Source organism: Littorina saxatilis, linkage group LG12 (assembly GCF_037325665.1).
Source record: "Littorina saxatilis isolate snail1 linkage group LG12, US_GU_Lsax_2.0, whole genome shotgun sequence".
NCBI lineage: Eukaryota > Metazoa > Mollusca > Gastropoda > Littorinimorpha > Littorinidae > Littorina > Littorina saxatilis.
This window is the reverse complement of record NC_090256.1, coordinates 34,823,310-34,849,895: the sequence shown is the minus strand read 5'-3', so window position 1 is coordinate 34,849,895 and position 26,586 is coordinate 34,823,310. Positions and strand designations below refer to the sequence as shown.

The window sequence follows — 26,586 nt, the reverse complement described above, 5'->3', positions numbered from 1 at the left end:
CTCATCTCCTGCCTAAGATGAAATAAAGGAAAGAAAGACGAAGTCCGAAGCCACAAGAACAGGGAAGACAACAACCATCCCGCCCACAGGTGGAATGGCTGTTGCACCAGCCGAGGCTAAAAACCCTGGATGCCCTAAGGTCAGCCGTTGTTCCAAAACTCAGACGTACCTATGAAGCGTCTGTGAAAGAAACAACCTCTCCGGTAAAACCGGAAGTGCCACTGCAGCAGCCCGTGGCTGAACTGCTGTTACACTAACTGAGGACTGAAGCGTTAAAACTGAAGGACAGCGCTAGCACCGACCAGAAGAGACCTCAGTGGGTGCTCGAGCTGATGGGCCTAGATCACTGTGAAAGGATCGGCTGACGCATAAACAAATATGCACTCATTAGATCAATGGGAGTCCCCCGACCTCACCACTCCCACAAACTATTGGCTGTGTACAGAGACCATCCAATGAAAACTTGCAAGGAGAAGACCCGCCCCGCCATCACCAAAGTGGAGGGCGGAGGGGGGGGTGTGATCGGGGGCACTTCCTTGGGGAGAGAGGCTTGCTGCTAGGGCTGCCCTTCTCCCTGCCCAAAGGTGATCTAATTCTCGAGAATCAGACAGAGACTGCCCATTGGCCGCCTGCTGAAAACGTCCCGAGGCCTGAGCCTGCTTCCCGTGAGGAGGCTAGCTCTGCTTTAACCCTTGTAGAGAGAAGTCAGAGATCCGCTGATCTCTAACCCATGGGATCTACTTTTCTTTTTGGTAAAAACACCAAAGTTCAAAAAGCAGATCCCTCTACTCCGATCAAAGCCCAATTGTCCCTCCTAGCCTGCTCAGAGACCTGAGCATGCGAGAGAAACAAGTCCTCCCTACACCCGACTGTAAAGCGAGGTGAAGGGAGGACAGCCTCTTTGTTCCTCGTTCGCCCTAGCCAGGCTGCACGAGTGGAGATGCCATCAGAGTCCTGACACACACTAAGCGTGGAATGTTCAGTGACTCCAGGAAAGAGCGCGAGAGCGCTCTGACGACCATCTCCGAAAAAGAGGCAAATTCCAAAAACTGACGTCCAAATTCCTCTAAGTTCCTGCGTTCCCATTAAGGTGTACGCGGAAGAGCAAAGACGCCAGCAAAATCCGACCCAGCTTCAGCCAAGAGAACTTCCTATGACAGGAAGAAACAAAAGACGAAGCCTGAGTAGCCGAAGACAGCCGAGGCTGCGCGTGTTCCGGAACTGACCCGTGAAAACCGAGTAGCAGAACCGGAACCCGTGGATACCACTTCCGGTAGGAGATGGCCAGCCAAAACCTGCGGAAGATGGTACCCACATTGAAGGTGACTATCAAACCGGAAGTAGGAAAAACTCCTCCTTCGCGGAACGGAAGTCCGACATCGCTGAATGCAACCAAAGAGGAAGCCAATGTCCCTCCATAAAAAATCTGGAAGTAATCTCCATCGAGGCCTCGAGAGAAGCCGAGAGATTCGACAGAACGTGTCTGGTCTCTGGCTAAAGACTGTATAACAGAATAGCCCAGAGAACTGACACTGACCGAAGTCACAGTTGCAAGTGGAAAGCTACTGAACAGGATAACCGGAAAACCGGAAACCCGTTCAACCGGAAACCGTCCTGTCTCACCCCTCCCATAAGAGGGTAAGACAAAGAGGAGGTAACATCCGAAGCCACCAGAACTGAATAGACAGTAGACGCAACACCCGACCAGTGAAGTGACTACCGTCCCGGCCGAGGCTGAAAGCCTGCATGCCCTTAGGCCAGCCGAAGTTCCTCACTTCGCTAACAGTGTTAGGAAGGAGAACAATGCATCCGGACAAAGCCGGAAACGCAACAGACAAAACCGCACAATGCGGAAGCAAATGTTGCGTGGACTGAGGACAGAAGACCGAACGCCCGTAGGCTAGTCCGCGGTCAACTCCAGTAGAGACACACAGTGTAATCGCAAAGGAAGACCTATGCTCCCAGTAAACCGGAATGACGACTGTCCGGATGTCCGTAGGACGTATCCTGTTCCTCACTCACTGACCTCCGTATAGGAGCGGCAGGAGGAGAAACGACAACTCCGGGCGGAGCCGGCAAAGCAACGGACGAAGCCGCATAAACGGAAACGCCTGTTGCGATGACTAAGGCCGAGGCCAGAACGCCCGAAGGCCAGTCAACGGTCAACCCCAGCCATGACCTCTTGAGTGCACGGGATGGAGGACCTTCGTTTTCGGGAAAACCCGGAAACGCGACTCCCGAAAACGGAAGCCGCCCTTGCCTATTCACAGCCGCGCACGCGATGCAAACAGGCTTAGAAAGAGCAGAAGAATAAGCAACGGACGAAGCTGCATACAGCGGCAGCGTCTGCTGCGAGGACTGGGGCTTGAAGCCCGGTGGCCCGAAGGCCAGTCCGCAGTCGACACCAGCAGGGACCTTCATGGGTGTGCCAGATTGACCTTCGCTTCCGGGAAAACCCAGAAACGCGACTCCCGCAAGCGGAAGCCGCCCTTGCTCAGTCACGGCCGTACACGCTGTGCGATCAGGCCTAGAAAGAGCAGCATATCCTGACTAGCAGGAAGTTTTGCAGTCGACACCAGCAGGGACCTTCGTGGGTGTGCCAGATTGACCTTCGCCTCCGGGTAAACCCGGAAACGCGACTCCCGCAAGCGGAAGCCGCCATTGCTCAGTCACGGCCGTACACGCTGTGCGATCAGGCCTAGAAAGAGCAGCATATCCTGACTAGCAGGAAGTTTTGCAGTCGACACCAGCAGGGACCTTCGTGGGTGTGCCAGATTGACCTTCGCCTCCGGGTAAACCCGGAAACGCGACTCCCGCAAGCGGAAGCCGCCATTGCTCAGTCATAGCCCTACTCGCTATACGATCGGGCTTAGAAAGAGCAGCATATCCTGACGGGCAGGAAGTTTGCAGGTAGTGAGCCTGCGACCAAGAACTGTTGCTCAAAAGAGAGCGTCCGGTGGCTTCACGAGAGCCAGTGGAGCAGTTCGACTTACCGTCCATGCCCCCCAAGGAGGCAGCAGACGCAGCTGAAGGCCCGCGACCGGAAGCCGTGGCCGACAGGAAGCCAAAGAGCGGCCGTCACCCGCCGCCGGCGGAAGTACAACGCTGGAGACGGCGTGTGAAGCTGCAATCTTCCCTCCCAAACTGCGAAACTCTGGAAAAAGAGAGCAAAGCAGTATAGACACCAGAGCGCCGCGCTCCGATGCCAAGAGAGGGAAAGCAAGAAGCAAGACACGTCACAGACGTGCTAAACTGCCCCCCAAATTCATTTGGGGCAGAAGAAGTAACGGACAAAGCGGTTATACATGCTTAGTACGAAACAACAACAAATACCAATGGTCTGGAAGACCAATGACACACACCTAGCCATGTTATCTCACCGTCAGACGCGCTGACACAGACAACAGGCGGCAAAACAGAGTTACTGGAAATTAACAAGTCCAAAACGGACGAAAAATTTCAGCAACTACAACGAACTTCCTGTCAAACTAATGACTAAAAAAGGAAGCGCTTACCAACTAACAAAGCAGAAGGCAAGTAAAGAGGTAAAATAAGGTTTACCTAACCAAAACATAGGCCGTGCCACATTCGCCGTCAGCTAAGCTGACAAGCAAACATGGGGCCCCAAAATGCGTTACTGAAAATTTATACAAGTCCGCAAAACGGACGAAAAGTCAGCAACTACAACAACATTCTTGTCAAAATAATGACCAAAATGGAAAGAGCTCACCAAACACGTAAAGGCAAGCCGTTAAGACGGGTTAGGAGGCCGGTGGGTGTCCTTACAAGCACCAGCACGCAGCCACACACGGAGCCAAAATTCGACGACCTCTCTGCTGTAGGCTGAAATGTCGTATGAGTTACACGTGGTGTTTACAGGGTAAGTGACGTCACGTAACCCGGACGGGAGGTAACTCCCCGGGTAGATGGTCATTACCATACCTGTATTTACACTTTTTGTGTTGGGTTGCTCCCCTTTAAAATTGTTTAAGACGGGTAGCCTTTTCAGACCTTAAGCATGTAAGACTGCGTCAATGCTTTTATGTGATTCGGAGTAAGAATATGTAATTTAACTGGTTTTACAATAAACGACCTCATCACCAAGATCTGCACTCAAACGCATCTCCCTGGTTTTTTATGAAGCGTGGTATAGTTTGGAAAGAACACAGAAATGCACAGTTTGGGAGCCCTGACACGATTTGTTTTTGCAGTTATGGAGTTCTTCTTCTTGTGCATTGTTGCATTAGTTTTAATACAGACGGAATGTGCTACATTCCCTTATGCACTCTACACAAATATGTACGTTCAAACAGATACTTTGCATAGCAAAAAAAATGTCCTAAATACATCGGGCAGGAAGTAGGAGAATAAATGCCATTACATATGATTCTATCGCGTTTGAGAAGCCATATTTTGTTTTCTATGTTCGAAAATAGGAAACTTGACTCGACTTTTTCTTCTTCTTCTTCTTCTTCTTCGGCGTTCCAGGACTCGACTTTAAAACAAAGAGCCAATCAGACTGGTTGTTTTCAATCTTCCATGGAAGCTCAAAAGATTGCTTTTGCATCATTACAAAATAATTAGAAAATATGTTTTATCTTTTGCTATAGATTATGAATTAAACGTGTTCTGTAGACTCAAACAGAAATACAGATATTGAGATTCACAAAATGAATACAGCGTGTGTATACTGCAAAATCATAACATATTGAGCAGAGTCTAGTACCAAATGTGTCAAGGAAGATCAAGACTGTTTCCATATTTCTTGCTTTTAGCAGTGCTGTCTTGACTTCATGTCTGGGCTCCTTCTGTTTACTGTCGGCAACACCGCAGAAGGTTTGATGTGCCTGAAAGCGTTTCCATATTTCTGAAAATACCATGAAAAAATAAAACATGTATAAAAGAAGATAAACAGAGATGTGAGTGTGCATGTGTGTGTGTGTGTGTGGGGAGGGGGTGCATGTGGGTGACATTTTTAAACAAGTCGTGTGAGGCGAAATAACAACATTTAGTCAAGCTGTCGAACTCACAGAATAAAACTGAACGCACTGCTTTTTTCACCAAGACCGCATACTCGTAGTTTCGTCAGTCCACCGCTCGTGGCAAAGGCAGTGAAATCGACAAGCCAGAATAGTGCGGTAGTGGTCGCGCTGAGCAGGATAACACGCTTTTCTGTATCTCTATTCTTTTTAGCTTACTGAGTTTGTTTTTAATCCAAACATATCATATCTATATGTTTTTGGAATCAGGGACCGACAAGGAATAAGATGAAATTGTTTTTAAATCGATTTCGGAAAATTAATTTTAATCATAATTTTCATATTTTTAATTTTCAGAGCTTGTTTGTAATTCAAATATAACATATGTATATGTTTTTGGAATCAGAAAATGACGAAGAATAAGATGAAATTGTTTTTGGATCGTTTAATAAAAAATAATTTTAATTACAAGTTTCCGATTTTTAATGACCAAACTCATTCATTAGTTTTTAAGCCACCAAGCTTAAATGCAATACCAAAGTCTGGCCTTCGTCAAAGATTGCTTTGCCAAAATTTCAATCAATTTGATTGAACAATGAGGGTGTGACAGTGCCGCCTCAACTTTTACAAAAAGCCGGATATGACGTCATCAAAGGTATTTATCGAAAAAATGGAAAAAAATGTACGGGGATATCATTACCAGGAACTCTCATGTCAAATTTCATAAAGATCGGTTCAGTAGTTTAGTCTGAATCGCTCTACACACACACACAGACACACAGACACACATACACCATGACCCTGACGTCTCGATTCTCCCTCTATGTTAAAACATTTATTCAAAACTTGACTAAATGTAAAAAGCATAACAAGATCTTAAAGCATGAAAAATTAAAGGCACAGTCCTTCCCATGTAACCAATTCGGCTCACAGTCTCAAAGGAATAAGATCATCCCTCTATTTGGACACATACCAAAATATAACAATGCGAATGCATTCTGATTCTGTGCTAGAGACCATGACTCAGCTTATATTGAAGCTGTTTTAAAATCTCAAGTCATGCAGAGGTAATTGCAGTTCGTACCAGTAGTTGTAGCAGGCGACATCTGGCTCTTGTATGCCAGCCTTAGTATACCTGCACTTCAACTTCCGAGACACGATCCTTCATTTCACTTGTTGACACTGGTTGTTGGTAAATGTTAGTTGCAAAAACTATTAAAAAAAAAAAAATTAAATCCCTCTCTGCACCCAAAGTAGCCAAGCCATTGACTTCTTCTGCATTCGATATTTATGGCCATCATATCGTCAGTTCAGTGGCTGCCATGAAGTCTGCAGTCTTCAGCAGTTTGGCAGCCGGTCCGCAGAGCTAAATGGTGCCTGGTGTCTTCTGGCCAGTAGTGCTGGCGTGCTGTCTCCTGGTGTGGACAGGTCTTAATGTGCTCAGGGGTTTGCTCCTCTGAGCCGCATTCACATTGGGCTGTGTCATGGAGTCCCAGTCTCTTGAGGTGTTTGTTCAGTCCACAGTGACCAGGCGAAGAATGGTGGTCTGACTCCTGTCCAGCGAGTTGTCCAGCGAGTTGATCTGGTCTATCTGTGGGCTGTAGTTGTTGTTCTTTTTCTTCCAGCCAAGCCAAAATTTGAATTTCGGCATGTGTTCATGTTGAAGGATGAACGTATCCCATGCAGATCTGTGATGGCTCAGGCATGTTTGGCCTAATGAGAAGGAACAAACCTTTTAAGGTTTGGATTCCTCTTCAGAAAAAAAAAGTGTGTGAAAGAAACACACGCTCAAGTTCCAGTGATAAAATCTGCTCGCTAAAACATTCCGAGTTATTTGAACCAGCCTATTTTCAATCCAGATGCTTTCCAGTCCGTCTTGATGACACCCATGGCAATCTCCACATTGCATCAGATGTAAATTCAGCTTGACTCTTTTATTACTTAATATAAAATTTCTAAAGTAAATTTTCATTTAATTAATATACTTACCAACTCACATAGATAGCAATAACTTTGTTTGGTTGCTAAGACATTGAAGCACTCTTACATGGTAACATGGGGAGATAACTCTAAACAAAAAACCCACCTGCCCTATAAGGCATGGTCCGTGGTAGTTATCTCCCCTACCGGTGCCCGCGCATGCGCAGGCCGACTACCGGTAATACTCATTCCGTTCTGAAAACCCATAAACCTTCATACAAATTGCGGGGAAGGCTGGGAGGGAATTCAATATGTGAGTTGGTAAGTATATTAATTAAATCAAAATTTACTTTAGAAATTTTATATTAAATTACATATTCTTACGCAACTCACATAGATAGCAGATTGCTAATCTAGGTGGTGGGTAAAAAATGTACTCACAGTTAGCATCGAGAAAGCATCTGTCCCGCTGCCACCATAGCTGGCAGGCCAAATGTTCCGTCCATGCGAGAACTTGCGATATCCCGCAAGTAAAAGTTCATGAACACATCCTCAGATGCCCAGTAGGCTGAGTCCATGACTTCTTGAAGTCGACTGGATCTTAAGACCGCCGAAGAAGATGCCCAGGCCCTAAGCTCATGAGTCCGGGCTGACCGGAGAGGAAGGACTGACTGCCCCCCCCCCTTCTCTTTGCCACCAAAGGTAAGCCTGTCTTACCAGGGTGGAGACCCATCTCGCCAAGGTCGACTTAATTATGTCCTTATCCCTCTTCGCATTGACTGAGAGGAAAAGAAGCTTTTGACTAGAGGATCTGATCGGATTAGAACGAGACAGGTATGCTCTCAGTGCTCTAACAGGACAGTTTGCAACATCCGGGTCTGAAGGAGCGAGAATGGAGCTCAAAGGCTTGATCTGGACTAACGGCGAGGGTTTATCTGGTTTTTGTTTTTTTGCTAAAAACTTCGCGCAAAACCTGAGTATAACAGATCCGTCTTTTTCAAAAGAAACGTCGCGAGATGAGCCCGACAAAGCGTGAATCTCGCTACCACGTCTACCGGAAGCCAGCATGACGAGAAAAACTGTCTTTCGCGTAAGATTGGCTAGACTGGCAGGGCATAAGGGCTCAAAGTCTTGAGTTCTCAAAAATTCCAGCACTAGAGGCAGATCCCATGCTGGAATAGCGGATCTCGTTTTGTTGAAACGAAGGGACGCTCCCTTTAACACGCTAGCAATGAAACCTTCGCGTGATATAGAATGTCCTAGCTGTTTCAGCGTAACTGAACTCGCTGACCTACGGATTTTCAAAGAAGCTGGCGCAGCGCCCTGACTAGCGAGCCAGGACAAATGGTTTGCTATCTGAATAGAGCGGGGTGACGTAGGTTTCACTCCGTTAGCCTTGCACCATTTCAGCCACGCCAACCAGTGAGAGGTATAAACCGACGATGTAGAACCTCTGTGAGACGCTTGAATCAAGTCGATAGTAGCGTCTGACGCACCTGATCTTTTCAATGATTCCCGCACAGAATCCAACCGTGCAGGGCAAGCCACTGCGGATTCTCGTGGGGAATGCCCGATCGAGGCTGTATCAGATCGCCTCTTTTGAGATCTAGAGGAAGAGGCGGAAGGTCGGGGTACCAAGGTTGACCCGGCCAGTTTGGTGCCACGAGAACCAGAGATGGTCTTTCCATGTCTGCCTTTCGCAGGACCCTCCCTAGGAGGGGAATGGGAGGAAACGCGTAGGCGATCAGTCCGCTCCAAGAGATTTCCAGAGAATTGACTTCCCACGCTTCGGGATCTGGAAATGGGGAAACGTAAATCGGCAGACGGCGTGAGTACCGTGTGGCGAATAAGTCTATGGACTGCTTCTCCGCTTGAGCCCAGAGGCGAAGAAGCGCTTGATGCGTGATCGTCCACTCCGTGTGCACTATCTTGGAAGACCGACTCAGAGAGTCTGCCAAGACATTCAGCCTTCCCGGAAGGTACTTTGCTGACAAGACTACGCCGTGATTGTGACTCCACATCAAGATCTCGCATGCCCTGTGCGACAGAGGCAGAGAGCGAGACCCCCCTTGTCTGTTCAGATAGGACACCACTGTGGTGTTGTCGGAGTGAACTAGGATATGTTCCCCCTTGACAAAGGGTAGGAACTCCGTCAATGCTAGAAAGACTGCTTCTAACTCCAGCAGATTTATGTGCCATTTGACTTGCGCCTGGTTCCAGAGACCAAAGGTCGTGTGACCTTCCAGGTGAGCCCCCCACCCCTCGAGAGAGGCATCTGTGAACAAGTGCCTCGAAGGCGGGGAAAGGACTATGGGAACTCCCTGCGAGAGCCAAGCTGTGACCAGCCACTGTTTGGTCGTCTCTATAAACCAGTCCTGAAGTGGGACTAGCGTCTCCCAGTCCTGAGACTGAGGGTCCCACCTGGAGTTCAGCGCCTCTTGAAAAGGGCGCTTGTGAAGCCTGCCCAAATGAGTCAGAGGAGCCAGCGATTCCATCTGGCCCAGGATGGACGACAGAGACCTGACCGAAGCCGTAGACAGAACCGCTGTGGCATTTATGTGATCCCGGATCTTGCTTATCCTCCTCTGTGTGGGCTGAACTGTCCATTCCACAGTGTTGAATACCATTCCCAGATACGTAAAGTTCTGGGAAGGTGTCAACTCGGACTTCTTGCCGTTGATCATGAAGCCTAGCTCCGCTGCCTCCTGCAACATGATCTGTGTGTGCCTGAGACACAGAGATTGCGCCTGATTCAGAATCAGCCAGTCGTCTAGGTACGTCCGTAGACGAATACCTTGACCTCTGATTAGCGCACAAAACTGGCGAACCACCATCGTAAAGATCCAGGGAGCCAGTGAAAGGCCGAAAGGAAGAGCACTGAATTGAAAAATCCTGTTGCCCCAAACAAAGCGGAGCCACTTCCGGTCTGTTTGGTGCATCAGGATGTGGAAGTAAGCGTCAGAAAGATCTATGGAGGTGACCCAATCGCGTGGCCTGAGGGCCTGCCTCACTGAGGTGGGAGTCTCCATGGTAAACTTGATCTTTCTCAGAAAAAGATTTAGCTGAGAAAGATCCAGCACCGGACGCCATCCTCCCGAGGCTTTTGGAACGACGAACAGATGTCCGTAAAAGCCTGGGGAGGCATGGTCCCGAACTTCTTCCACTGCTTGCTTCTGAATGAGAAGTTCTACTTCGGCCTGAGCGGCCTCTCTGGCTTCCGGTCTGGCCGGAAACCGAAAAGACGGAGGAGTTCTGGTCAATGGAGCCTTTTGAGAACTCCACAGAAGCCGGAACCCCGATCTGAGCACTCCTGCAATCCAGTGGTTGTTCGACTTTCTTAACCATGCTGGTAAAGCCCGAAAAAGGCCTCCCGCCACCGTAATCGTGGGGGGAGCAGGAGTGCTGAGATCGGGGGGGCATCATTGGGGGTTAGGCTTTCGACCTGACCCCCTCTTCCCGAAGGAAGGCTTGTTCTTGGGGTAAGGTCGCGACCGGTTCCCTCCTCGCGAAGCTGAACCCTTGCTCGGGTTGTGACCAGACTTGGAGGGCCCCGAGAAAGACTGGGCAGGAGGACCGCTGCGCTTTGCTTGTTGTTTCGAAAAAGCCAACTCTGAAAGCTTCGCAAACTGCAAATCTTTGTTTTGCTGAGTCTGCTTCTGAAGCGCATCCAGCGTGTCCTGTCCGAGTAGGGACCCTTGAAGGATCGGTGAGACTCGGAGCGAATCCTGAATGTTCCTGTCCTCTAGACGAGAGCCCGACAGCAGAGCTTCTCGACGCCAGAAGACGGTCTGCGCATACAACCTCGCAGACAAAGCCATTTGCTCTGCAGACACCCTCCCTAAGGTCGCAAAGAGAAGCGAGACGTCCTTAGTATCCGCATCGTGCCTGAACTCGAAAGGGTTCAGTGAGGATGTCACTGCTCGAGAGAGAGAACGAATCAACGTGTCAGTCAGAGACGATAATTCCAAAGCAGAGCGGCCGCATTCCTCAACAGCAATGAGGTCTTTCTCCTTACAGACAGAAAGCCTATCCTTGCTGTAGCCATCTTGCCTAATGGAAGCAAGTTCCGGTGAAACCGGAAGTGATGCAGATGGTAAGGCAAAGGAGGAAATCAAAGGCCTGCTATAGGAAGCGAGACGAAGCTTCCAGTGAGTGGCCGCAGCAGGAAGCGCCGTACGATCGGAAGCAGCAAGCCAAGACTGAGCCTCTGCAGGAGCATCCCCATGAGCCGATAACAACGGAAGGGGAACATCGCTCTGAAACACTCTCGCAAGTTGATAGGCCACAGCAGGTGACTCTAAAAACTTGAAGTTCTCAGACCGCTCCTGTGAAGGGGCAAAGTCAGCAAAAGCCGATGGAGGAGGAGCAGCGGAAGTGGTTGCCGCAGACACCCCTTCCGAGAAGTAACGTGCAGTAACCTCTGCTGCCAAAGCCAACAAATGATGTAGCTTAGCCGGAAGTCGGCGAGAAGCTTCCTCATCTGCATCTGATGCTTCTTCCTCCATATCCTGTTCATCACCAACAGAAGCATCGTAACGATCGTCTGAGGGATGACCAGTGGAACCGATATCCGGTGAGGCAACTTGAGCCGAAACCGGAAACGGTTGTGAAAAATTTCCGGAAACCGGAAATCCGTGGATGGAACCACCATCCGCCTGTCCAATGCCAGCCGGAAGGCCGGGAAAGGAAGCGGATGTAGCCTGAGAAAGGCTAGCGGAAGCCGCGACAGCGGAACCGGAAGCCACAGGCTGATGAATGACTCCCGCCAGCAGCGAAGTGCCAACAGCGGAAGTCAAACCTCTCCTGCCACCGGAAGCCGCCCCGACCTTAACGGAGTTGGCGGAACCAGCAGAGGACTGTATAGCATGAGCATCGACCAGCCCCAATAAATTGGAACCGGAAGATCCTGTAACCTGTCTGCCAGCAGCCGCCCCGACCTTAACGGAGTTGACGGAGCCAGCAGACACATGCCCTTCACATCCCATGCCCAGGACCGTGAAAACGGAGCCAGGTTGGTCTGTGGAAACACCCTTTCGATCAGTGTGCAATTCCGCCGAAACGGAAACTGACGTCAAAGGTTTGCGTACTTCGCCAAGAACACCCGGAGGTGCTGATGTCCTAGACTCAGACAAAAACTTGTCAAAAGATGAGTCCGACATATCCAACACCGTCGTTGGATCTGCGACCACGCCAGCGGACGTGACCGTCGCAGTCGGTTCAGAGCGAACCCGCGCAAGCGAGGAAACATTAGCAACACCCGAGGGAAGAGACAGAGCAGCATGTTGGGCTATTTGTCTTTCCGACGAGATTAATTCATGCACTTCTGTTTTGAAAGACGATAAAATCGCTAGCAAATCAGCTTTAGACAAAGATGAATCTGCGCTAGGCGCTTGCACTTTAGTTGAAGGGGTCGAAACAGACGCGGCTGGTTTGTCAATCGAAACTGAAAACGATTCATCGTTCACCGGGTTGAAAACAGAGACAGAAACGTTATCGGTAGGAGAAATTTTCTGAGTCCGAGACGGGGTGGTTGTAGCCACCTTAGCTTTGGATTGTGTTGCTTTGCCTGATTGAGAGCTAGGAGACCACGCCTGTCTGGTTGAACTCCGAGTTCTTTCTCTCTCTTTCTCTTTCGGTTTGTCCGCCATATTGGATGACAAAAACGAACCAAAACATGAGATGCAAAACGTTCCAAACGGTTAAGAAAACGCGTCTCGGTAATAAAAATAAAAGGTCTCACCCAATGCTTGGAGAAATGAAGAGACAACAAAAGTGTTACCAAGGTCTGATGGTCAACCACCTCCGTGAAAACCACCAGATAGAAAATGAAGACAGAGCGCAACAACACGTCCTGCTCCGCGTGTTGAAGAAGAAGGAATGAGTATTACCGGTAGTCGGCCTGCGCATGCGCGGGCACCGGTAGGGGAGATAACTACCACGGACCATGCCTTATATATGGCAGGTGGTTTTTTTATTTAGAGTTATCTCCCCATGTTACCATGTAAGAGTGCTTCAATGTCTTGGCAACCAAACGAAGTTATTGCTATCTATGTGAGTTGAGTAAGAATATGTAATTTAATTGTCATTTCCTATATTCGAGGCCAGGTGCACATCGAAAAAGAAAATATTTCTCATAACAGGCCTAGCTCTTATATCCAAGTTTTGTTCTTATCCAAAGATTTTTCAGTGGTAAAAAGGATCAATACATACTGTATTACAAACAATTTTCTCTCCTGTAAGCGATCTGTCTTATATGCAAACTTCTAACCAGTATTTTCAACTCTATGCTGGCAGCTGGGCTTTCTGAGTTCTCTGGTCCCAAACAGGCTGCACGTAGAAACTATTGGCTCATGATGCTGGCAATCAGCCACCCACAGGAGTATGTTACTACATGTACTTGCACCAACTATTCATAAAAAAGGTAAGACTTGGCCTTCAAACCTGGCTTCTGTGAATTGGAACAGATCAGTAGATCAACTTTTGGGTAGGAACACGCAAGGGCATCTGCTTCCACTATATGCACCAATGACACAGATGAGTGGTAGCTTAGGAAACCTCCTTGGACTTCAACGCTGACACGTGCTCCTGTTGAAGAAAAAGTGGGGTGGGTTTTTTGTAGTGATGTAGCTGTTTTCAAAAGAAATCTTAATTTGTTAATTGTTCTGTGCTACAATGTCATTTGATTTCTCTTACTATTGAGGATCACAATACTGATTAAAAAAAAAAGCTATTCCTTGTATGAAGATATATTTATTTCAATTCATGTAAAAAAAAAATCAAAAAGATTAACAAAGTTTTTTTTAACAAAAAGCAAGTTATTTGTCTCTCGCAGCATGAAAAGGAAAATTTTCACAAGCGAAGGGTTGAAGAATGTAGAATGCTTCAAACCAAAATCACTCATGTTACCCGAATCACATATAGCCTTGACACAGTCTGAGATGCTAGGTTCTGAAAACGCTTACCCGTCTAACATTTTTAAAGGGAAGCAACCCCATTACCAAAAAGGCTAAAAATAGCCCTGGTAATGAGCAGGTACCCTGAGAGTCACCTCCCATTGGTGGGTACCACGTCACTTCCTCTATCACCACGTGGCAATAATAATACGGCTTTAAAGAAACTAAAAAACCATACGCGGGGCAGGTGGGAGGGCATACACTATGTGATTCGGGTAAGTATATTAATCAAATGAAAATTTACTTATAAAATTTTCCATTAAATTACATATTCTTACTCCGAATCACATATAGCAGATAACATCAACAAGGCGGTGGGAAAGAAAAATCTAACTCACTCTAAACAACCTTGCCAAAAACTGGCCCGCTGCTAACAAGTCAGGAAGGGCCCAGTGGGAAAGAAAAATCTAACTCACTCTAACCCCCTTGCCAGGAATTGGCCCGCTGCCAACAAGTCAGGAAGGGACCAGAGAATCTCCTGATTGACAGCCGGGATGTCTCTTAGGCAACACTTGCCAAAGACAATTTCAGAGAGCCAGTAAGCTGTGCCCAGTACTTCGTCCAATCCCCCGGACCGTAAAGAAAAACGGCCCAGGAAGAGAGCCGAGCCCTGGATTAAATGAACCCGAGCCGAGTAGAGGGGAAAGACAATCTGCCCCCTCCCCCCCTTTTCTATTGTAAGGAAATGCCGAAGCCTGACAAGACCTGTGAGATAGAGGTCAGCTCAAAAGAAGAGTGACCGATCTTTCTTTCTTTATTTGGTGTTTTAGGTCGTTTTCAACCACGAAGGTTATATCGCGACGGAGGAAGGGGGGAGATGGGATAGAGCCACTTGTCAATTGTTTCTTGTTCACAAAAGCACTAATCAAAAATTTGCTCCAGGGGCTTGCGACTCCACACAAAAAGAAAGAGAGAGACACCTGAGTACCAAGTACCAGAGCCCAATTCAATGATAAAAACTCAAAAAGCGCATAAGCATTCCTAAAGTTCCAAGAACGTGAAGAAACGCTCACCCCCCAAGGCACGCTGTACTGCTTCTCTGCGTTAGAGTCCAATCTAACCATGGAAAGAATCATAGTACTCCTGGGTAGTGACATAAGAAAAACGTCAAGAAAAAAACCTGACTGCGATCCTTGACATCGTCACCCATAAAGCATGCTAGAGAAGGGTGCCGTAACCAGCAGTCTTGCTGCTCTCAAAAGAGATGGTAACCAGTTAACCTCTACCCGTTCATGCGAAAGCAGAAAGAGATAGTACGAGGAAGCAGCTACTTACAAAAGTGCGTAAGCAACCAAAAGTGCGGAAGTCACAGCGGACGAAGCCTGGTGTGACCGGTGACCATGAACAAAATGGCCAAGGCCATAGTGTCCGCAGTTCAGTCTGCTTGTAGGTAATTGAAAGTGAATCAAGAACCCAAAACCGAAAACAAGACTGGTAAGCATACACGAAAAACCGTGAAGCCGACCAGTCAAAAGTCTCCCGAGACAAAGTGTTCTCAGGAAAAAACTGGAAGTTTACCTTCGTGGCCAAATCAAGAGCCTTCCTGAGTTTGGGCGAAAAACCAGAACGCGTCTGTCCGCCTCTGAAAGATTGAGGGCCAGACACAGAGATCAACGGGCAAACGCCGTAGTCATAGTTGCCTGTGGTAGAAGGGTGACTGTAAAACGAAACCCGACCTAACGGAAGTCGTTCTGACTCACCTCATGCTCAGGATGAGGGTGAAGAAAGATTAAAATCCGCAGTCACAGGAACCGGAAAAGCCCTAGTCACGCAGCGAAACGCTGGCGACAAATGCACAGGCTAAGACTGAGAGCCGAGATGCCCGTAGAACAGCCATTGTTCCAAAGTACCCACTTTCTTTATTTGGTGTTTAACGTCGTTTTCAACTATTCAAGGTTATATCGCGACGGGAAAGTACCCACAGTACGCAGGTAAAGGAAAGAAACAAAAGTTTCAGCTGCCAAAAAAGATGCTGGGCTAAGAGCCCACAGCAAAGACAACGGAACATTAGCTAGCCCTCTGCCAGAAGGAGAGGACTAACCAAAAACTGAGAGAGATGGTCAGCCACAAAGGATGACTCCTCAAGCCGACATTGCCAAAGACAATGCCCCCTCAGAAAATCTGTATGTTACCTCCGAGGCCAACTCAAAGGGTACCTTAAGTTTGGACGAAACACCAGAACAAGTCTGATCGCTAGAGAAAGACAGAGTCGGACTCGGCGAAAGACAAATAAGGGCCACATAGGTCAGTCGTTGTTCCTAAGAAACCCTGACGTAACTAAGACGTCGGTAAGAGAAACAACTTCTCCGGCTAGCCGGAAGTGCGACAGAAGCAGCAGACCGTGGCTGAAACGACTGTTACACTGACTGAGGCCGGAAGCCAGTATACCCGAAGGCCAGCCCTAGACCCGACCAGAAGAGACCTCAGCGGGTGCTCGAGCTGGTGGACCTAACTCACTGTGTGAAACTCTGACTGACGCATAAGAATAAAAAATATGCACCCGTCAGATCGATTGAAGTCGCCCGACCTCACAGTTCCACAATCCATTGGATTTGTTTGTTTGTTTGCTGAACGCCCAGCCGACCACGAAGGGCCATATCAGGTCGCCCGACCTCACAGTCCCACAATCCATTGGATGCATATAAAAGACCATCCAATGTGAAAGTGCCCGGGGACCTCCCGCCGTCACTAAAGTAAAGGGCGGAAGGTGGGGTGAGATCGGGAGCACTTCATTGGAGGTGGGGCTTGCCGTTAGAGAAGCCCCCTCCCCCTCCTGAAGCAGTTCTTTTCTCGGACCACGAAAAACCAGGATGAGCTTGCCCTAAGGCTGCCAGTCTGGGTTGAGCAGAGGACTGGGCCTGCTTTTGCAAAGTAGGCTTGCTCTGTTTCAACCCTTGTAGAGAGAGGTCGGAGAACTGAAGTCCTCTGTTCGACTGGATCTCCTATTGAATCGAGTCAAGCGCCAATGATCAAAAGGAGATCCCTCTACCACCGGAGAAGCTCTCAAGGTGTTCCTCGTACCTGATCCGTGAACTGCTAGTGCGAGACCAAATCCCTCCAACACCAAACTACGCGAGCATAGTGAAGGGAGGATAGTAGCATCTGTTCTTCGTTCACCCTAGTCAAGGCTGAACGAAGAGTGAAGACGCCATCACCATCCTGATCTACACCGAGTGTGAACAGATCAAGCTATTCGGTCATAGACCGAAAAAATTCTGATGATCGTCTCCGAAAAGATGCAAGATCTAAACACTGACATCCTATCTCCTCTGAAGAGACAAGGATGTGTTCTCATACTGACACAACCGAGTCTCTCACAATCTGTTTTACCAGCAGAGGAAGCAATACTGCGTCACCAGTAAAGGTGACCGCGGGAAAGCAAAGGACGAATGCAAGAAGAAGCCTGTGTAGCCGTAGCTAGCCAAGGCTGAGCCTGTTCCGAAACTTGCCTTGAGGAACAAGAAGAGGAACTTTCTTTCTTTATTTGGTGTTTAACGTCGTTTTCAACCATTCAAGGTTATATCGCGACGGGGAAAGGGGGGAGATGGGATAGAGCCACTTGTTAATTGTTTCTTGTTCACAAAAGCACTAATCAAAAAATTGCTCCAGGGGCTTGCAACGTAGTACAATATATGACCTTACTGGGAGAATGCAAGTTTCCAGTACAAAGGACTTAACATTTCTTACATACTGCTTGACTAAAATCTTTACAAACATTGACTATATTCTATACAAGAAACACTTAACAAGGGTAAAAAGAGAAACAGAATCCGTTAGTCGCCTCTTACGACATGCTGGGGAGCATCGGGTAAATTCTTCCCCCTAACCCGCGGGGGGAAGAAGAGGAACAGGAACAGAAGGAATACCACTTCAGGCATGAGATGGCTTCGTCACAGAAGGGGACTCTTCGAACCGGAAGCAGAAAACCTCCTCCTTCGCGAAACGGAAGTCCGACATCAGCGAAGAGGCAACCAAAGAGGAAGCCGAAACCGCTGATGCACCTTCCGGAAAATAAAGGGAAAAAACTTCCGCCGCAGCTTCAAGAGCAACCTGAGCTTTGACGGAAATCCCGACTATGTCTGTTCGCTAGCCACAGACTGAACGTCAGAGTGGACGAGCGAAAACAAGGACCGAAGTCACAGTCACCAGTGGCGTAAAACGATGCACGGGATAACCGAAAACCGGAAACCCGTGTACCAGGGCATCACTTTGACTTATACTCTGACTGGTGTGAGAGTAAAGAAAAAAGCCGAGTGAACATCCAAAACCGAAGGACTGAATGGACTGACGCCACCCCACCCTAAGGGTGACGTGACGACAGCCCCGGCCGAGGAGAACCTGAACGCCCGAAGGCCGGCAGCTGTTCCTCCCTCACCGACATCCGTACGGAAAGACAAGGAAGAGGAACAGTGTATCCGGACGAAGCCGGAAATGCAACCGACGAAGCCGCACAATGCGGAAACGAGGGCTGCGTAGACTGAGGCCGGAAGCCATAAAGCCCGGAGGCCAGTCTCCGGTCAACCCCAGCACCGACCATAAAGTGTACATGTGGTGAGGGACCTATGCTTCCTGTAAGAACTGGAAGCGCAGCAGCCGAGAACGGCTGCCGCCCTTGTTCTGAAACGGCCGAGCCCTCGGGGGGGACATCGACGAGACAGAACAAGCTATGCTTCCGGTGGGAACCGGAAGCGCAGCAGCCGAGAACGGCTGCCGCCCTTGTTCTGAAACGGCCGAGCCCTTGGGGGGGACATCGGCGAGACAGAACAAGCTATGGGAACCGGAAGCGCAGGAGCCGAAAACGGCTGCCGCCCTAGCTCTGAAAACACCAATGCCCGCGACGAGGCAAAAGTGAGACCAGAACAGAAGTGGACTGGGGCCGGAAGCCCGAGCGCCCGTAGGCCAGTCCACACGATCAACTCCGACTAGACCATGACAGCGCTAGTGTGGGAGAGGACCTATGCTTCCGGTAAAACCGGAAGCGCAGCGCCGAAACGACTACCGCCTTTGCTCTGAAACACCCGTGCTCTCGGATTAGGATTGCAAGCGAGGGAAACAGAACAGGAAATGCAAGTTGTGACCATGCCCCTGAGAACTGTCTCCCAAAAGGGAGTGTCCGGTCGCCTCACGAGGGCTGTTGGACCAGTTCAACTTACCGTCCATGCCGACCACGGCAGTAGACGACGAAAACCAGGAAGTAGATCCCTGGAAAACGTCACAGAACGCCACGGAACGAGTATCACCCACGAACGGGGGAAAACGACGCTGGCAAACGGCGTAGAAAGCAATTCTTCTCTCCCAAACTGCGGAACTCTGGAAATAAAGAGCTAAGCAGTATAGACACCAGAGCACCATGCTCCGATGCCTAAAAGAGGGACAGCAAGAAGAAAAAGAAGACAAAAACAAGCTAACCTGCCCCCAAACACATGTACATTTGGGGCAGAATAATTAACGGACATAGCGGTAATACCTGCTTAGTCCGAAACAACAACAAATACCAAAGGTCTGGAAGACCCATGACATATAGGCCTTGCCATGTTTAACACTCTCAGCCAAGCTGACCCACAAAAATGGCGGCCAAACAAAAAGTTGCTAGAAATGTACAAGTCCAAACAGACAAAAATTCAGCAACAACGAAATTCCTGTCAAACTAATGACCAAGAATGAAAGAGTTTACCAACTAACAAAGCAGAAGGCAAGTACGAAGGTAAAATAAAGTTTACCTAACCGTCATATAGGCCTGGCCACATTTTAATGCTGTCAGTAAAACTGAGCAACCAAAAAAGGCGGCCAAACAAAAAGTTACTGGAAAAATTTTGCAGTCCAAAACGGACGAAAATGCAGCAACTACAAAGAAATTCCTGTCAAACTAATGACCAAAAAGGAAAGAGCTTACCAACTAACAAAGCAGAAGGCAAGCAAGAAGGTAATATTAAGTTTACCTCAACATTACGTTGGCCTTGCCACATTTTACCGCTGTCAGCCAAGCTGACCAACAACAAAAATGGCGACAAAACAAAACAGCTACTGAAAACACAAGTCCAAAACGGACAGAAGTTCAGTAACTAACAGCAAAAAATTCCAGTCAACAAAGACAAAAGGAACGAGCTCACCAACTACAGAAGCCAGCAAGCAGGATAGACAGGTAACGTGGCCGGCAGGTGTCAACCAACACAAGAGTCAGCCACGGGAGTGCGAAAATCAGACAACCTTCTCTCAAGAAGCTGAAAAGTCGTATGATTGTAGCCACGTGGAGATAGAGGATGTGACGTAGGTCATGCCAATGGGAGGTAACTCACGGAGTACCTGCCCATTGCCAGGGGCTATTTTAGCCTTTTTGGTGATGTGGTTGCTTCCCTTTAAAAATGTTAGACGGGTAAGCGTTTTCAGTACCTAGCATCTCAGACTGTGTCAATGCTATATGTGATTCGGAATAAGAATATGTAATTTAATTTATTTTTAAGCAACACGCTAACTAAATGATAAGCTTCCTAAAACATGTTGCAATGATAGTTCAAAAGGTGATCTTCTGAAATGAGTCTATCGAGTCTTTTCACTGTCAATGGTAGAGTTGCATCTCTGGATACTGATCAGGCAAAGTCGCAAATAAAATCACTGACCAGCTAAAGTAAGTGATTGTGGTATCCCAGAGAATGATGACGTTCGATGTGCATGTTAATAAAAGAAAAAGGCATTATCTTGAGCTGACATTCATTTATGCAGTGTCCAGTGACTATACTCGATACAGTCGGAGCAGCGCAGTTGCTTGGGCATTTGGAGTTAATGGTACCATGTACTGTATCTATAGCCTGCACCCGTACGAAATGAACATATATGAACATATAAGAGACATATAAGAAACCTATAAGTTTCTTATAAGAAACATATAAGTTTCATATATGACAAGCAAAAAGCTATGTATGTCAGTTGTAGGAATAGGTTTCTTATAAGTCTCTTATATGAAAAAGACCCCAATTCATATAAGAATCATATATGAATCATATATGAGAACCTGCACTTCCAGAAACCTATAGTTCTCTTATATGTTTCTTATATGAATCTTATATGACTCTTATATGAATCATCACTTAGTTTCTGCATGGGAGAATTCAGGACTTAGAAAAAATATTGGACAATGCTGAATTACTGGCAATACTGGCTTTCATATATGTTTCATATATGAACAGGAAGTGGATGGTTTGCCTTGAGCATTATCTCCCCCTGACTCAACGGCCATCTTTGTGACAGCAGCTCTGTGAGGATGTTTAGCAGAAAATCAGTGAAAGAGCAGGACTAAAATACAAAGTTCTTACAGAAATAATTGGACTTGATGTATGAACATGTGAAGAGAATGTTTATGTCATGCTGATGTTTGTGGGTGGCTGGCAGCCCAACCAACCCAACAGCTTGACACTGACAGGTTAAATTTGTGTTTTTATTCAAAATCCAGAATTTCCCTCCATTATTTGTTTTACTTTACAGTTCTGGTTCTGCATCAGGTGATCAAATCATGTTTACCAGCACTACTTTGGTTCAAGCAACAAGAAACTGTGACAGCTGTGCATATTCAAGAAAATTATTTGTGGCTTTAACTTGTTTGTTGTTTCTTGTTCATAATTTCAAGTTTCAAAGTATTGGATTTGAAGAGGACAATGCATGTCTTACTCCTCTTCTTGTGACCAGTGATTTAGAGATCTGTTTGTTTTTGCCCTCAAAATAAACACAACTTCAGTAAAGATATGTATATATACTGAACCAAAAGGTATTTTGCAGTTGGATTCATTATAATTCAAAGTCAAGACAGTTAAATTGGGTTAAGCAGGTGTTATTTCTCTTGTAGGTCAAGGTCGTGTGTCTAGTATGAGACATATAAATATCATATATGAGACATATAAGAATCCTATAAGGGAGATGTAGGTTTCATATAAGATTCTTATAAGTCTCATATATGAACATTTCATATAAGAGACCTATAGCTTTCTTATAAGAGAATATAAGATTCATATAAGAGATATGAGCTCAGGTTATAGGTTCATATATGATTCATATAAGTTTCTTATAAGAATTTACCTCATTTGCATTTAAAATACCTATAAGCCACATATATGAAATTGTCATACAAGACTCTTATAAGAATCTTATATGAAATTGGGTCCAATTTCTTATAAGAACGTTTCGTACGGGGCAGCATCGTTTCTATGCCACAAAGAGTACCCACAACTTGCCAAGAAGAACCTCAAGAAACATTTACAGCCCGTTAATTTTCCATCTTATTCATCAGCAGCAGTGAGATCCCCTCACGCGATTTCTGTGCACGCGATTTGCCAAAAATAACTTGCCCATTTCATGTAATCGGCAGCTAGTCCGTAACATTTTGTGTCCAAAATAATTGTGTTTGTATATCACTTTAGCTCCATCTTATATGTTATGATCTGTCTCAAGCATAACTCAGAAAATGCTTGAAAAACTATACATTTTGCTGTAACTTATCGATTATTTCAATATTTATTCTTTCTAGCATGTAGCTGCCTTGATACTCAACACATTTGAGAACTTTAAAACCCAAAATTGGCAGCCAATTTCGCGAGATGGGCAAGTTTTAGAATCCTTTCCGCATTTTCAGCAAAACTCTGGCAAATTTCACGAAATGGGCATCATTTTACCAATTAGCAGAACTAAACATAGCAACAAAATTATTGCTACAATTTAAGCATTAACTCTAGTGTCATTTCATTCAAACTTTCTCTGCCATTTAAGGCCATCCAATTGACTATCTGGCACACTTTCCAGATCAAAGATTTTCTTTAACATGGATCACGTGACTACCACCCAAATAAGGGTACATGACTACCCCCAAAACCGACGTGACAAAAATGGAAGGGAACAATTAAAAATCACCGAAAAATTAAAATATGCACAACTTGTCAATGATTACATACGAGGAAAAATCAAAATCAATTATCTACCCACAACATGTTGTTTTGTTTAGCTGGCTTGCATATTTCGTGTGTTAATTATGCTATTCCTACTGATGCTATTCCTATCCTGTTTCCGACAGGCAAGAATTGGCGAGTGAAGTGAGGAAGTACCGTTTCTTGGGCAATTCTTGCCACAAGGAACGCTGGGATTAGGCGAGAAAACGCCAGCATGCCGTGGAGGGGCTCGCTGCGTGAGAAAAAATGGCCACCGAACTGCTGCCAATCAGATTGGCTGTTCATGGTGGTTTATCGAACAGTGTAGACATTACCTTTTCGGTATCAACCAACGATTTTTAATTCTGGCGTAGCTAGCCATCCCACCGTTTCATTATATACACTCTCGCCTAAAAGAAACACGCATCTGGTGTCGATCGCATGAGGGGTCAAACACAGGAAGTTTAAGTGCTGCAATTTTGAAGGGTGCCATTATGAAAAGTGCTGTATTTCAGCAACTACGCGGTGTACTGCTTTGAAACTTTCAGGATACAGGGGTGGGACTCTCTTGTGATAAAAAAAGAGGAAATCCCTTTTTTCTAGGGGGGTTCAGGGGCATGCTCCCCCGAATTTTTTTTAAATGGTACACAATTTAACTCTCAAGCCTCCAGAGTGAGTGTTCCGTTCCATCTTCACTCCTCGCGTCTCCATATCTTTCAGTCAACAAGTTATAGATACATGTACTGTGATGAAATTGGACCCGGAAAAATAGATTACTCCAGCGGAATTCGTAAGTTGTGTCCGCGTAAATCCGCGGAAAAGTCCCATTCCTGGGATATTATGTCTACAAACTTGAAGTACTTCGATTAAAATTTGGTATTCTTTTAGGTATTTGATCAAATGTTATGCAATGTAATGCAACGATCACAAAAGATTTTAATGGACTCTCGATCGAAACAGAGTTTAATTAGGAGGTAAGCTGGGATAAAGCAGACTAAACTATGACTCCATAGTCCCTCCAACATACAGGTCATGATTAAGTGTCTCCTTCAGGTAACACTGCGTATCGCAAAGAATTACCTTGTGAGTTAGCTCCTCCAACAGCTGTATGCCATGGGGTACAAACTCCAAATGTGCGGGTGATATCTTCAGACCAGAATGCCTGGTAAATCAATCAATGACAAGAGTTAGTAATTCAGAGCATGTTTGTTTGTGCACACACAAAATCATGTATGTGTGCACGTCCATGATACTGGGTAACTGTTATAAAATCAGTAAGTTACTAACTTTGCTGGTCTTTAAACTTGGTCTCACAAAACCTTGGACTCAGTTGATGGTTTTATGTGATACATACACATTTGACTAAGCCTACCACAAATCAATCAACAAAAGAAAATCATAAAAGCTAAGATGTGCTTCTCCCTTGACAAGTTTGAAGTATACAGTGGAACCTCCGTTTACAACCCCTCTCTTTTACCGGTCCCTCAATATTACGACTGACTATTCTGACGGATTGTTTTCTTCTTCTTTGTCTTCGTATTTCTCACCAATATTACACCCCCCTCTCTAATATGACATACAAGCTGAAGCCTCGTTTTTACATTTAGTCAAGTTTTGACATTATATATATATATATATATATAGAGAGAGATATACATGTGTATATATATATTCCAGACCTGTATCACTTTTATGTCTTTCTCGTGACAACAGATGTAAACATCCTTCAGTGAAGATTTAGGCATCTCTTTGAAGAAGTCCTCAATGGCACTGAACATCGTCTGAGCAACCCTGTGTGGAGGGTATTTCAAGTTGCCAGTCCCAAGAGATGGAAAGATGATGCTCTCAAACCTGTTGGCACTGGCAAGGGTGAGGCAGGAATGTACGTGAGCCGTCAGTGTTTGAAGCAGCGAGTTTTCTAACTCCGAAGTCTTTCCACCCTAAAATTTAGAGGAACAAATTTAATGCTCAAAATGTTCAGGTATGACAGTCTGGAATTTGGAAATACTCCGCAATATAAAGACAGCGTTTTTTGTTTTATAACATGAAGGGATGTTCTTACTGTGATCTTTATGCAAAACTTTCTCACTAACTGTGATGTAGATATGTAGTTGGAATAATTATCCAACATTGTGTGGGGAGGCACACCTAACAGCTCATTCTGAAAAGAAAATCTAAAAGGACAAAATGTTGATATCCACATGAGGTGTTACATGTTTTCAACAGGTTTTAAAATTATTACAGATCAGCACTTAAATTAGTAGAGAGATGGACAATCGAAAATTTCACAAATAAATTTTCATTTGATTAATATACTTACCCAAATCTCATATATAGCAATTTACTTCAGTTTGAGTGCTAGACGTTGAACTACGCTTCCCTGGTTACCTTAAAGGGAAACAACTCCTCTAAAAAAACGTTGTGACTGACATAAGATCACGTGGTCCATAAGGGTAAGCTCCCCTTGTCGCCGTGGCGCGGCCATCTTATCCTCATTCCAGCTGATAAGCCTTAGGAAACTTATAGTGGGGTAGGAGGGAGGGAATTCACTATGAGATTTGGGTAAGTATATTAATCAAATGAACATTTATTTTTGAAATTTTCGATTAAATTACATATTCTTACTCCAAATCTCATATATAGCAGATTGCTAATTAAGGCGGAGGGATTACTCACCCTAAGATCTGGGTAGAGCTTGCCCGGCCACTACCACTGCGGGTAGCACACTGCTACTATCATGGCGGGAACCCGCCACGTCACGTAGGTAGAAGTTGATAAAGACGTCATCGGACTTCCAATTGGCAGCTCCGAGGACCTCTGAGAGTTTTCCAGACTTTAGGACTGCGAGTGATGAGGCCCATGCTCGGGCTTCATGCGTCCTTGCCGATGTGAGAGGGAGAACGGACTGAACGGCACCTCCACACCCTTTCTGTTGCCACCATATGTAAGCTTGCGTGATAAGAGTGGAAGCCCATCGTGCCAAAGTAACCTTAGCAATGTCCTTGTTTCTCACTGTGTTAACTGAGATGAACAAAAGTTTCTGGTCCTTGGACCTGATGGGAGCCGTGCGAGCCAGCTAGGAATTAAACTGAGAGACCTAACTGGGCAATTGGTAATGTCTGAATCACCAGGGGCTAAAATACTAGATAGAGGAGGGATCCGAATAACAGGCGATGGCTGACCAGGTTTCTGATTTTTTGCCAGAAAATCTGGTCTGAAATATAGTAAAATTGAGCCATCAGATTCTAACGCAATGTCTTTCTGTAGACCGGAGAGAGCATGAACTTCGCTACCTCGCCGGGCTGTGGCTAACAAAAGCAACATAAGAGTTTTGCGAGTAAGATTATGTAGACTTGCGGAATGTAAAGGTTCAAACTCAGAGGAGCTAGGAACTCTAAAATAAGAAAGAGGTCCCATGCAAGGACTGGGATTCTTGACTTGAATTAATTGATCGAGGCGCCTTTTAACACAGCAGCTATGGCTCCGCTAAGATTTATTGTATGCCCTATCTGCTTAAGTGTAGCCGAGATAGCTGACCTTCTGACCCTGAGGGAAGATGAAGAGCAACCTTGGGAAGATAGCCATGACAAGTGGTTGGCAACCTGCATCGAGCGTGGGGAAACACTGAGGATTGACCCCATTCGCTGTGCACCATTTATTCCAAGAAGACCAGTGAGAGGTATAAACAGAGCTAGTAGAACCTCTATGAACCTTTTGAACTAAGTCAATCGTCATGTCGGACGCGCCAGAGTGGCGCAGTGCGTTCCTGACAACCTCTAGCCGTGCAGGTGCAGAGACTGCGGATTTTCGTGAGGAATGCCCGTA

General features: G+C 46.3%; 1 protein-coding gene across 1 annotated transcript; it reads right to left on the bottom strand.

Moving 5' to 3' along the window:
• Positions 1-1,085: 1,085 nt before the first annotated feature.
• Positions 1,086-26,346, bottom strand: LOC138983072 (uncharacterized). The gene is made up of 7 exons (XM_070356478.1): positions 26,299-26,346; positions 24,441-24,701; positions 23,842-23,923; positions 13,341-13,484; positions 4,727-4,867; positions 2,994-3,154; positions 1,086-1,151 (listed from the first exon to the last, which is right to left on the bottom strand). Exons 1-7 carry the CDS (start codon positions 26,344-26,346, stop codon positions 1,086-1,088), a joined length of 903 nt encoding a protein of 300 aa, XP_070212579.1.
• Between the last annotated feature and the right edge of the window lie 240 nt (positions 26,347-26,586).

What these genes read in the sequence shown, in the direction of transcription:
- LOC138983072 (XM_070356478.1), bottom strand. Translation starts at nt 26,346, where the DNA reads ATGGCTATCTTCCCAAGGTTGCTCTTCATCTTCCCTCAGGGTCAGAAG. An exon ending in GATCTTCCTTGACACATTTG is followed by an intron (nt 3,155 to 4,726) that starts GTACTAGACTCT and finishes CTCTTTTTCCAG; the next exon opens with AGTTTCGCAGTTTGGGAGGG. An exon ending in CTCCTTGGGGGGCATGGACG is followed by an intron (nt 1,152 to 2,993) that starts GTAAGTCGAACT and finishes TTCCTGTCATAG; the next exon opens with GAAGTTCTCTTGGCTGAAGC.